The 12,763-nt window shown below is 32.1% G+C and overlaps 1 protein-coding gene across 1 annotated transcript in view; it reads left to right on the top strand.

The window, feature by feature from the left end:
* The window catches only part of LOC132753835 (Na(+)/H(+) exchanger protein 7-like), a 42,205-nt gene extending 29,756 nt beyond the window's left edge, over nucleotides 1-12,449 (top strand). The window contains exons 9-22 of the mRNA XM_060744373.1: nucleotides 6-76; nucleotides 668-779; nucleotides 1,666-1,843; nucleotides 2,292-2,413; nucleotides 3,189-3,271; nucleotides 3,739-3,867; nucleotides 4,190-4,282; nucleotides 4,607-4,675; nucleotides 5,577-5,686; nucleotides 6,187-6,246; nucleotides 6,544-6,629; nucleotides 9,783-9,886; nucleotides 10,388-10,600; nucleotides 10,971-12,449. Of these exons, the coding sequence (XP_060600356.1) occupies nucleotides 6-76; nucleotides 668-779; nucleotides 1,666-1,843; nucleotides 2,292-2,413; nucleotides 3,189-3,271; nucleotides 3,739-3,867; nucleotides 4,190-4,282; nucleotides 4,607-4,675; nucleotides 5,577-5,686; nucleotides 6,187-6,246; nucleotides 6,544-6,629; nucleotides 9,783-9,886; nucleotides 10,388-10,600; nucleotides 10,971-11,087 (1,547 nt within the window). The 3' untranslated portion in view covers nucleotides 11,088-12,449. The remainder of the gene's footprint in view (nucleotides 1-5; nucleotides 77-667; nucleotides 780-1,665; nucleotides 1,844-2,291; nucleotides 2,414-3,188; nucleotides 3,272-3,738; nucleotides 3,868-4,189; nucleotides 4,283-4,606; nucleotides 4,676-5,576; nucleotides 5,687-6,186; nucleotides 6,247-6,543; nucleotides 6,630-9,782; nucleotides 9,887-10,387; nucleotides 10,601-10,970) is intronic.
* Nucleotides 12,450-12,763: the final 314 nt, after the last annotated feature.

Genomic DNA, 12,763 nt, shown 5'->3' with positions numbered 1-12,763 from the left:
TTCAGATGGAGTAACCGTAGTTTTGTACAATGTTATGCAAATATTCAATACCATGCCTACCATCACTGTTGATCAGGTAAGGAAGTTTGCAAATGAAAAGATTATAGATAATCCATACCTCACTATTTAATCAGATTTATTAATACTACAGTTTGTTCATTCCCTTTTACCTAGATAATTTAATCGCTTGATATGTTAGTAGTTGCATTTAATCCAAATCGATTTGTATAGAAAGCAAATGACCCGTAAACGTATTGATACTAGCTCATCGTTTTTGCTCAGATAGTTTATGTTTACTTCCGGGAGTCATGGTGCGGCAGTTAGGTACTATGATTTTAATGAGACTATAAGTTCCTATAGACAACTTTTGAATAGAATAATCCAAACCATTAGTGTACCTTTTTGGACTCAGATACATATCCATAAAGATGCAATATTAAACAATCAGCACAGGTAAATGTAAAACCAGCAATGAAATGAGCATAGAGAAGGACGGACGTAGATCGGACAGTTGTAGAATAAAAATGTTTGATCATATGACTGAACGTTTTAAGGAAACTGATAGTTGAACCAATCAAGATATCATATTCTAATGTACTGTTTATATTAATCAGTATTACTTTTGTCTTACAAAGTTACCTACGTTTACTTATGTCTTTTCTTTCAGATTTTTCTAGGTATTGCCAAATTCTTCATTGTGGTATTCTTCGGGCTGGCAATAGGTATAATTTGTGGCCTGTTGTCGTCATTTATCACCAAATATACCAATTCAGTTAAAGGTAGGCCCAATTGCTAAGTGTACACATTTTATAAATAATTTATCGATTCTGACATTCAATTATTGAAAAATTAAAGTGATAAACACAAGAGCTACATCCGTGGTTGCATGTAATTTATAAAGTACATGTAAATGTTTCGACATTGGCGGAAGATGCTTATCTTTGTCATTATATAAAATTTGTCATAAGCTTTCTTACAATGTCTAGACTAATAATACATTGAACAATTTATATTTCAGCATAACGACATAAGTAGAAGCACTTATATGTGAAACATTTGTTTATATTTCCCGACGGGACCATCAATATGGCTTTCTCGCGAATTATTGCATTGATTGACCTTATGTATTTCTAATTTATAAAATGTTTTGTCACCCCTTCATTTCTTGTCCGTGATTAATATATGTCTGACATTTTCTTTACTGTTATGTGTTAGTCAACTTACATTAATTTCATCTGCTTTGGCAGTTCCTGGCAGTAACTTTTTTTACCTATTTCACGTAGGGCTCAAAATAGGCGCAATCAATTTATAAACAATGTACCCCATCTCACTGGTTTGAGTCTTAATGATTTAATTAGAAAGGGGTCTAGTCTTTATCATTTACGTTGGAAAGGGTCAAGTCTTTATACTTTAAGGTAGTGATCGAGTCTCTATGCTTTACTTAGGAAGGGGTCGAGTCTTTGTGTTTTACTTTGGAAGGGGTTAAGTCTCTATTTAGACATTAATGTTATTTCAATTAAATTTGTTTATATTTGTTTGTTAAAAAGAAAACACTTGTTTTTAGTTTTTCTCATTGGTTTACTGTAGTGAAACAGGATTTTTCTTTAAGGATTTAATTTCACTCTATTCTGCCATTGTAATGTAACATGTTTACTTTCTTTTCAGTGGTTGAGCCGCTCATTGTGTTTGGTTTTGCCTACCTCTCATATATTCTGTCCGAACTTTTTGAATTCTCTGGAATAGTCAGTATAATAGCGTGTGGCATTATCCAAGTCCATTACGCTTTCCATAATGTCACCAACAAGTCCCGCCTTGCCATCAAGTTCTTTGCTAAAGTCATGGCGTAAGTATTGAATAGAACATTCGTTTCATTTTAAAATTGTTTAAGATTTCAATTTTTTTAGTCTAGTATGTATCTTTTTTAATTCATACGTGGAAAATCTGTAAGTTTTCCTAATTCAAATAATTTGCTAACGAGTTTAACATACAATGACATATAAAGCACGCTTACCAGAACGTGTTCTTAGCTCAGATTACAGCAAATACTTCCCGCAACAATATACTTTCAATCAAATCGATGTTGCTTAATATGTATGCCAACTTTTGTTGTTCATATTTTATCATCATTTTGTTTTGTAAAATGCAAAAGATTTGCCTTTTGCTTATGTTAAGACATATGATATTCTTTTACAACTTCGTATTTGTTAAGAATTTGTAGTATTTATAGAATAGTCATTCAGTTTCAGTAATGAAATATGATTGGAAGGTATTTGACTTGACTTTATTTTCAGCACCGCTAGCGAAATCATCATATTCCTGTTCTTGGGTATCGTCACCATCAAACAAACACATGACTGGAAAACCGGGTTTACCTTGTGGGCACTGTTCTTTTGCATTTTGTACAGGTTTGCAGGTAATTATTGATTTACTGATAACATCTATAAATTTGAAAACCAATATTTTTCAAAGATTACGTAAGTAACAAAATACATTGTATCATATTTTGGTGAACAAATCGGTTACAACTTTTTGGTACTTTTCCTATTTTCAAGTAACCATTATGGCGGCATGACCGAGTTGTTAACGCATGGGTTCAAACCCTGTCAAGGGCAAGTCGTTGTTTCATGGAGCAAGAGGCTTTACACTCATTGCTTAGTATTGGTTGGTTCCAGGTGTGTCTATAAGCTTATAGCTTCCTACACAATCGAGCTAAAATAAATTCTGTATAAAGCAAGTAACCATATACATTTTTTTTCAGGCCCACATTTATTCGCTCCGTTACATCACCATTTGTGGGTCGGAGCACATCCAAAAGTGGTTTAACAAATCATTTTTGACGTTAAATGTAACATACATATTGATAATATAACTTCTACCTCTTAGCTTCTTTGGCAAAGATGTGGTTCCGTTTTAGTGATTTTATAATCGTAGTTATATTTGTATGTGCTGCAACTTACATTAGGAAACAACATTTTGAATATCAATGACGAAGATTTGGTTGCTTCTGGTTCGTCAGTTTTATTGCCTTCAATGTTTGCCGTTCGATTTCTAATATTCCCGCTTAGCATTGAAATGTACAGGGCTTTGAGATTTATTATTTCATTGAAAATTTTGATGTTTGATTCAGGTCTTTAGAATGTATCTATATGTATCATGTTATGCTATGTAGGATTTTTACTTGTTTTCAGTGACGTATGGTCTGTCACTTTGTATCAATAAGTTTTCTACGGGCAGAATACGAAAAATCCGTCTAGACGAAATGTTTATGATTGTAAGTTTTTTTGTTTCATTTACATTGTATTAAAATAATTAATGTGTTTAAAACTTAATTTAACTTGAATATATTAAGAACGATATAAGAATAGAATTGTACCTGTCGATCGATACATTGTTTAATTTGAACATGAAACTTGAATATTTAATATATGAGGTTAATATATGAAGAAATGCGACGATTTTGAGCAAAAAAAGTAACACTTGGTATATATTTAGATCAAATATTGCTGTAGAAATATACACATATATTTTTAGAAATTAATTTAATTGGGTTTACATAGCAAGAACAATTTAGTTTTCCATGACACAGACAGTGTACAAGTCATAAGACAATTTTCTTGATATACTTGTAAAGTAAGATCAAATGTGCACGAGTTTAAATCCAACAAAACACATGCTGAGCGAAAATATCTATATTCTTATATAAATTGGCGGTGTACAACAAACGTTTTCTTGCCTCAGAGTTATGGTGGATTGCGAGGAGCAGTTTGTTTCTCATTGGTGGCATTGGTGGACGAAAACGAGATACCAATGAAGAACATGTTTGTTACTACAACTCTGTTTGTTATATTTTTCACCGTGTTTGTACAGGTAATAATTTTATTGTTGAACACTATAATTTACACATATTCATTTATTCAATGTAAATCAGTTTATATAGCGTATGAGCATATCTTCAGAATTTCTGATTCTATGAATGTAGCATTTACTAATTTCAATGTTGAATTTGTCATAAACCGGCGCAAGAGGACACGGACGACTGTTTGCATTAACAACTTCCGTCTATGACAGACCCAAACAAACGTTCAATTTTGACATGTTAGGTGACTTTTTTACCATGTTTTACATGAATTTGTTTAACATGAACTGTTACATTGAGCTTTAGTCTGAAAATTTGTTTTTATGCTAATAGGGTGGCACTATTAAATGGCTAGTAAGAAAACTGCGGGTGAAGTTAGCTGAAAGTACACCAGACATGCAAATAACAGAAGAACTGTCCAATCATGTGAGTATCCTGTTATTTTTGTTTATACATCTTGGAAAATGCCAGCAAAATCCCTTTAATGTTTCATCTGTGAAGAAAATGTGTCACCATTTCAATAATGACAGAAATCTATTCAGTAAATCATCCTTTTTGATTAATCCAAATACATATATTAGTTCAAATTGTTACTCAGTAGGATCACGGATTTGTGGTAGGATTTATATCATATAACGGAACGTTATTGGCTTCAATTTCCGTCTTAAAAACTAATATTGCGAAGACTTATAGTTTAACTTCCTTCAGTATATTTGTATTTTATAATTTCATATTTCTATTTATTGACAGGTATTTGATCATATTATGGCTGGTATCGAAGAAATTGTAGGATACACAACTGGTGAACATCATATTAAAGTAAGTTTGTTGAGTTACCTTTCCGTCATCGTCTTGTAGTATAATCTGTATTTCAAACAGCCCAATTTTGTTTCTCATTGCCATAGAATAGTCTTCATGACTTTATGAGGTTTTCATATGTTTCCGTATTATACAAATTTAGGAAAAGGCCTTTATAAGCATTTGATGCATTGGATCTGATCCTTTTTCAGCATCGTATTGTGTGATTCATTATTGTATTTAAATTTTGTGTGTGCAAAATGTTTGAAAAAATGTTTATACTAAACAAATCGATTATAACTGATTTACATATATAGTTTAACTAAAGTACAATTTTATCACCTTGTACATACATGTATGCTGTTATTATGTATGTTTGTTTTGTTGATTTTTAACGACACTGTGAAAGTCATATGGCAGTTTCCCTGGATGATATCATGTGCCTTAGAAGGAGAACCACTGACCATACGTAAGCTAGCCAGATAATATCCTCACACGAGACAATTACCCACAGTGGTGAAGGGCCAGCGACTTTTAAGTCAATGACTTTAACTATTCGGCCTAGGAAGCCCCACTGTCATCATTCTTATCATATTTTTATACAATATTTGGTTACTGAAATAAATTATTTATTTCTATATTTGTATCTTTTAACTTTCTGCGACATAGTTTTAAAGAACTCAACTGAGGTCATAATTTTGAACAATACAATTTGAAATAAGAGAAACACTTCTTGTAAATACGGGGTGAGGGAATGTTCTGAAAATGTGCACACAAGTTATTGATCCAGACCTTCATAACCTGGTTCACATATATCGGACAAATATTTCCAGTCCCATCGAGTCAAAATACATGAGTTGAGTCCCTTTAGTTGATGTCAGTACATAATAAGGAAGACATCATTAAATTATTGTTTTTACAGGAGAAACTTGATCATATAGACGATACAGTAATGAGACCAAAACTTCTGAGAAACGCTACAAAGTCGGACCTCGACGATATTTCACATTTTTACGAGAAACTTGTTATGAAGTAAGTACTGATTTTAGTTATTTCTGACGGGGATATCTCTACTCACTTTTTAACACATTGAAAGTCATGACATTTTGTTTGCTTAAATTGTAGTCATGAGATTTTGTTTTCTATGTAAAGTTTATTTCTGCTTATACTGTAATGGAAATGTTGTCTTCAATTAATTGTATAATTTGTAAAATTCATATTTTGTTGAAAGAATAAAAATAAATGATTTACTTTAACCTTAAACTGAATACTGGTGATGTATTTAGAATGTAAGATGGATTAGAAAGTATCATTGTCATTATTGTTAACAGTGTTGTGTTCACATTGATTACTTTTATTATTATTTGTTGAATGAAGTTCATATTATAATGATTGCTTAGGACAGCTTCGCCTTTCAGAAACTGGAAAATTTGGGTGATATGACACACTCACAGGACAACTTTGGCGTTCTTTTACATGTCAAATAGAAAAAAGGAGGAAACTTTAACCTTACTCACTTTATTTCGTTTCAGAGAGCATTATAAAAATCTCCAGTTATGTGGAGCTAAACTCCCACGAGTGAAGACAGAAATGTAAGTTAGATTAGTGTTCATGCTTAAATGTTTTCAATTCATGAGAAAAAAACCTTGAAATGTACTTGACCTTTTTCATAGTCAGAGAATTAATGTTTCCTTGTGTACATGTATGAATGTAATTTCTTGAAAAAATTGTACTTATGTTCGGAAGTAACCTAAGAAAAGATCTGCAGATGCTTTTACATTCTAAACCTACCACTTTTTCAAAGTTACTATTTCTTCGACTGCGTAAAGTACGAAATTATTTCGTCTGGCAGATGATTTATATATTTATTACTATTTCCGTACTTGCAGACGACATTTAGACAGTGAACTAGCGCTAGACAAGCTAGACAAGCTAGGTCACGATACAGATGAACACGAGGCTCATCAAACACACGGTATGCTTATATAGTATTCTTTGACTACGTAACTAGAAAATAATTAATACAATAGTATGCATAAATATTCACTTCATAGAAAGTAATTCTTATACATTCTCATTCAATCATCACTTGTAAGTACATTGATTTTGTCTCTTTTTAAAAACTCATTTTGATATATCAAGCTCGCTAATATAGATATACTTATTGAACAGAAAATGTTTTACTACAATACAATTTGTAATCTGTTGCATCCACACTGTTCCGCTTAATCTGATTCTTCAGATTCATTTAAGAAATATTTGCAATGTTGTACTGTTATTTCAGCAATCTAATCAGTGCATTATTCATTGGGGATGTTGTTACGGTGTTTTTATATTCAAGGTTGCTTCTGAGTTACACCTATCTCTTTCAAATATTGATTTGAATTGGAGTTTGTGTTATAGCTCTTAAGGCTGTAGTATGAGTATTAAGATGATCTGACAATAAACTAGCTGAACCAAAAATTATATCAGGTTATTCTATGAGTGCCATCTTGGAAAACCTTTAGTGTAAGAAAATGTCAAAGTTTGTTCCAAGCCAAACCGAGTTCAAAAGTTTGTGTGATTGCTGTATTAGAACCGAGTCCAATGGTGTGCATGGTTGCTGTATTGCATAACCCATTTTGTAAAAATACCATAGTTTGTACCATGCCAAACTGATTCCAATAATTTGTATGATTGCTGTATTGGACAAGCCATAGGGTACTAATACTATAGTTTGTTCCAAGCCAAACCGAGTCCGATAATTTGTATGATTGCTATATTAATGAAGCCAAAGTAAGTTGTAACATTGTGCGCATGCTTTTTTGGATTATCTATAGGGTTATCATATCTTTGCATTATCTATTTTACGGTTAATGATTTTACAGAAAAGGGTATTGAGAGAGAAGACAGTTGTGCCACTTTTTCGTCGGATATTGAAACTTCTTCCCTTGGAAATGGAATTCAAATAAATATCAGTAATCACTATAAGTGTCAGTTTATTTCAAAGCATCTTTAATTTGCTTTGTCACACCCGTGTTTTTATTCCTGCATATTTCTTGTCGCTAATAGTGTCCTTGATATAAATGACATATTAGAAATGGTTTAGAATGATTAAATGTTATATGATTTTGCACAACGCATTAGTATTTTTACTTTTTACTTTTTAATCTTGCACACTCTGTAAAGTGCATATCGGTTTCTTTCTTTTTCTGTTTTTCGATTGATACATGGTTGACACAACATACGAATAATTGGTTCACATTTTGCTAGTTACTTCATGTATTTCTTGTATTTGACGTTGGGAGAGTAATAATTATTTTGTCATATAACATGGAAACAAGCTTTGCGTTGTCATGAACCAGTGTCTTATCGGCATGTTGTTTTCGTTTACATTTCTATACCTTGTTGATTATGCCCCCACAAAGTGGGGGGCATATAGCGTTGCACTTGTCCGTCCGTCCGTCTGTACGTCTGTCTGTCCGAGCAAACATTTTGGGTTTAGGGGCTATATAACAGTAAAGAGAACAAAAGAGAACAATAGGTTCATTCCGTGATCAAAGGGTTTAGGGGCTAGTAGCCCTTAAGAAAACAAAGAAAATAACAAAGAAAATAGCCCCTAAAGCCAAAATGTTGGAACGTCCGTACGTCCCGAAATCTTGTGAACGCAACTCCTCTTAAACCGGATGGCAGATTTTGCTTAAACTTCCAGGGATGAACAACCTTAATGTGTAGATGGTAGTAAAGGAAGGAATTTTCGCTGCGACCAAATTTAACAGAATTATGGCCCTTTGTTGATTTTTTCACTATATACTATGTAGAAATTTTGTGAACGCAACTCCTCTTAAACCGGATGGCAGATTTTGCTTAAACTTCCAGGGATGAACAACCTTAATGTGTAGATGGAAGTAAAGGAAGGAATTTTTGCTGCGACCAAATTTAACAGAATTATGGCCCTTTGTTGATTTTTTCACTATATACTATGTAGAAATTTTGTGAACGCAACTCCTCTTAAACCGGATGGCAGATTTTGCTTAAACTTCCAGGGATGAACAACCTTAATGTGTAGATGGAAGTAAAGGAAGGAATTTTTGCTGCGACCGAATTTAACAGAATTATGGCCCTTTGTTGATTTTTTCACTATATACAATATAAACGTTGTCAGTGGGGGCATCCGTGTCCTTTGGACACAGTTCTAGTTTTTGTTTTATGTTCTACTGTTACATTTTGTTTGTTTGGATTGTACAATTTAGGTCATATGAAAGGAAATTTAATCTTGACTTTCCTCGGGTGTTACAAACTTACAACACCAGGAGCCCAAACCACCCCCACTTTCTGAAGCTAAGCGATGCATAGACTTTAGTAATTCGAACACATTTAGTCGCCTCTCACGATCACGCTGGGATAAACTGTGGCTGCAATTCTTATGCCTCAACCCTTAAAGGCAACACCTTTGCCACAAGGGGTTTCTACTTATATAAATATCATTCTATTTGATTTAACAAATAACAAGTACATTGTTTTCTTCACTTATGTCATCTCACTAACGTAACTCTTACACATTACTTTCCCTTCCAGTGAATAAATTTGCACTTTGTTTTGTTCTCAATGAAAAGCTTGATGTATGATTATCTGTAAGAATGATTTTTGCATGATTTTGTCTATTGCAACAATACGCAAACTTATTTTGTGACTTCGTTTCTTTGATGAACAAATATCTTTTTTCCTAAATCAAATTTTAGAAAGGTATCAATAGTGGAAGAAATTAAATAACTGACAGGCTTACCGAAAGGAGCTTTTTATTAGTGTTTTTAGTTCACATAAGCACGGGAAATCTGTTTTGATTGAATATGACCAATCAATACAGTTGTTCATAAGTAAATTTTATATCCTTTTTTGAAATATCTAAATATGCTACATACTTGAGATTATTTAAAGATGAATTAATTTTAGTAAATTCGACAATTACATATTGCTTACTCATAATATTAGAGAAAATACAAAGAACAGTATATAGGCAAGTGTTTCAAGCATATTTTAGCACATTATCAGACTGCAAAAAGGTAGCTGATTCAATTTTGACAACAAATAGTTCATTTCAAGCATTGTTTTGTTTTCAAAGAAGTAAAATATGTTGATTTTTATACAGATGATATAGTATCAAGAAGGGACCAAGAAAACATGGACGAAAACAAGTCGCATGGTGATAATGTACATAAGTTCTTCGCAAATACATTACATTCTGTGCGAAGCGTAAGTATTTGAAATTATATATTTGAACTTTGAATTAATACTGCATTGCTTGAAATGTTATTTTTAAAAGGTATAAATGCTATAAAACTGTATCTTATGAAATATTATCAAATCTAAAATCAGTAAAATAATGTTGCTTCCAGGAGCTACATGATCGATTATTGTAACAGATATAACATGGACGGTTTTTGCTATTTAAAACACATGATTTATGAATGTAAACAGAATAAAAGTGAACATATTATTATGCTACTTTTGTATGGCTGTTACAATTTTTCAATGATTATGTGCATGTACCATTCGCTGTTAAAGATATAATTATTTCTTTCATACATGCATAAAATATATAAATATACGTGAAATACAGTATTTGGTTTCAAAATACAAACAATAATATTTAAGCAGATATATAGCTATATACACTTTCAAGACTTGAAATGAAATTTTAAAAACACATCATTAACGTATATAACTTTATAATAAATTTTATTTTCTCATCAGCGGCTTCATCTAAAAGTGCATGACAAAAACTTGGTGCACGACCACAAACATCATTTGATTTCACATCTGCGTCGGAAACATCGGCAGAACAAAGTGCTTCGTGACATGCGCACAAAGGTGGAAGAAGGCGAAATGTCACCGAAATTACCCCCGAAGAGTCTATCGTTTAATCTAGATGGGACCCGTGCTTTTGAAGAGCGGAAACCCAGTCAGGTATAACATAAAGTTAAAGTCTCCAGAAACTTTTTATATATGATATTCATTTGATTCCAATCGATTTCAAATGTAACATCTTCTAAATCTTTAAATTCACTTTACTAACTTACCATAATAATTTTTTCATCATTAGATTCATCCAAACGAATGATTCCAAATAACTTAAGACATGTTATTTAACATATGTCCAGCTCATTCTTGAAATCTAAGTAAAGTAGCTGCAGGCTTGGTTATATTTTATTGAATATTCCTTCTATTTTTAGATATTCATATCAATTTCCTTTTGACAATGTAAAAACACATTTCATGCTTTATATTTTGATTGAATTGTACCTTTCTAATACGGTAATTGTTGGTAAATTTGTAGGTACAGTTTACTCTTGAAGATACGGTGATTGAAGAAGATGAAACGGGACACGCGAGTGGTGAAGACGAGGAAAACTCAGATGATGTAAAGAACGGCAAGGTTACATTCACGTTGTGATGGAATATGTGCAAATCAAAATTGAAAAATTATAATGTATTGCTGTGACAAAATGCTAAATGTTTTCAACATTGTTCAAATGGTTCAAATACAAAAATAAGATCCCAGACATGAGGGTAGATGCACAATCATGTTAACATTACAATCCGAATTACAAGACGAGAAAAACACGAGCATAAAATAGAAAGAAATAAAGACTCCTTAGAACATCCTAAACGGCAAAATTGAAAATATTGCTGGCTCGGATTGATTTGGCCTGTTTATGGAGGATGCTCGAAGTGAAAGCTACTGTCCCAGCCCCTTAGCACCGGGTTTAGCAGAATTCAACATTCAATATGAAAATTTAGAAACATTCAACAGATGTGCACGGCCGTAGGGTAACCATCTCATTGGTAGACAAATATGTGTATAAACTGTATTTTAATCATGGTGTGTGTCTTTAATTTTAAATGGAATCAAGCAAAAGTAAAAAAATCTCTTTAAAATGAACCGATGTCATACGAAAGAAAGTATTGAAGTTGAGAACAACTGACGAGAAATAAGGACAGAATAGGAATTTGAATCACACATGAAGGATAGAAGATAGAGAAGCAGACGACGAATTTAGTATTGGTTTGGTATTAGAAGTGTTATATCTATATTCCAAAGACAGAGCAGTGTATGCTCAAACTAAGAGGGAGAAGTGTGAGACCGACCATACTACCTACATTTTCATGTCATTTTTGTAAAAGTACATGAATCGTAAAAATAAACTTTTTGAGAATAGAAATGTTATTTTTATATGGTTGTGATAAATGATTTGTAGATTCGACAATCATTATAAAATCAATTTTAATTTTAGACATTGCATTTTGTTTTTTTGTTTTATACATAAATTTGTTTTAAATTTCCATTGTCAAAAACAATTCACTGAACTAAACTCATCACTATGTACAGAGAAACGTCTATGGACCAAGTCGACACATGAACTTTCACTGTCTCTTCTTGGTTTTGTTGCTTTATGTTGGTAAAGATATAACTTTTATCATCTTATCAGTGAACTATATAAAGAATCCTGATGTAACCTGTTTGAAGCAAGTAACTAGATGTATTATAATCTAGGTACGCATGATATATAATCTTGTACAGATACAACTCCAACATTTCAAGTGTTTAACATTTGGGTAAGGGGAATTACTGGTATATTTGGTAGGGTTTTTTGTTAACTTTGCCAAACGTAAATAGGATATAAAAAAAAAGTTTTAAAGATAACACATATTAGTTTTTATGATGTACGTATTTGTATGTTTGTTAATAAATTACTAGAATCATAATGTTTATGATATAACATGAAGCGTTAATAAAATCTACAATAAATACGTATTTCAAGAATATTGTGTACTGATGACAAGGTCCTTTTACTAATTATACAAGGAGATTAGAAATAATAACCCTCTTGCAGAATAAAATGAAAGCGTGTGCATGACAAAGTTTACGCACTCTCATAGCATAACCTTTCTTAATATTTTCAAAGAATCGAAAATAGTTAAAGAAGTTGATTTTTTTTGTAAATTTTGCGTAACTTATCAAATATTATTATCGGTACTTTGACTTATAGAGAACAATATGACTTTCTACACCGCAGAACATGTAAAATTAAATAGTATAAATATCTAATAATGCACAGTTTACATTCC

Source organism: Ruditapes philippinarum, unplaced genomic scaffold (genome assembly GCF_026571515.1).
Source record: "Ruditapes philippinarum isolate M1 unplaced genomic scaffold, ASM2657151v2 ctg836_1_1_1_1, whole genome shotgun sequence".
Lineage (NCBI taxonomy): Eukaryota > Metazoa > Mollusca > Bivalvia > Venerida > Veneridae > Ruditapes > Ruditapes philippinarum.
Note: the sequence above shows the minus strand (reverse complement) of the source record. Positions and strands in the feature narration are given on the sequence as shown.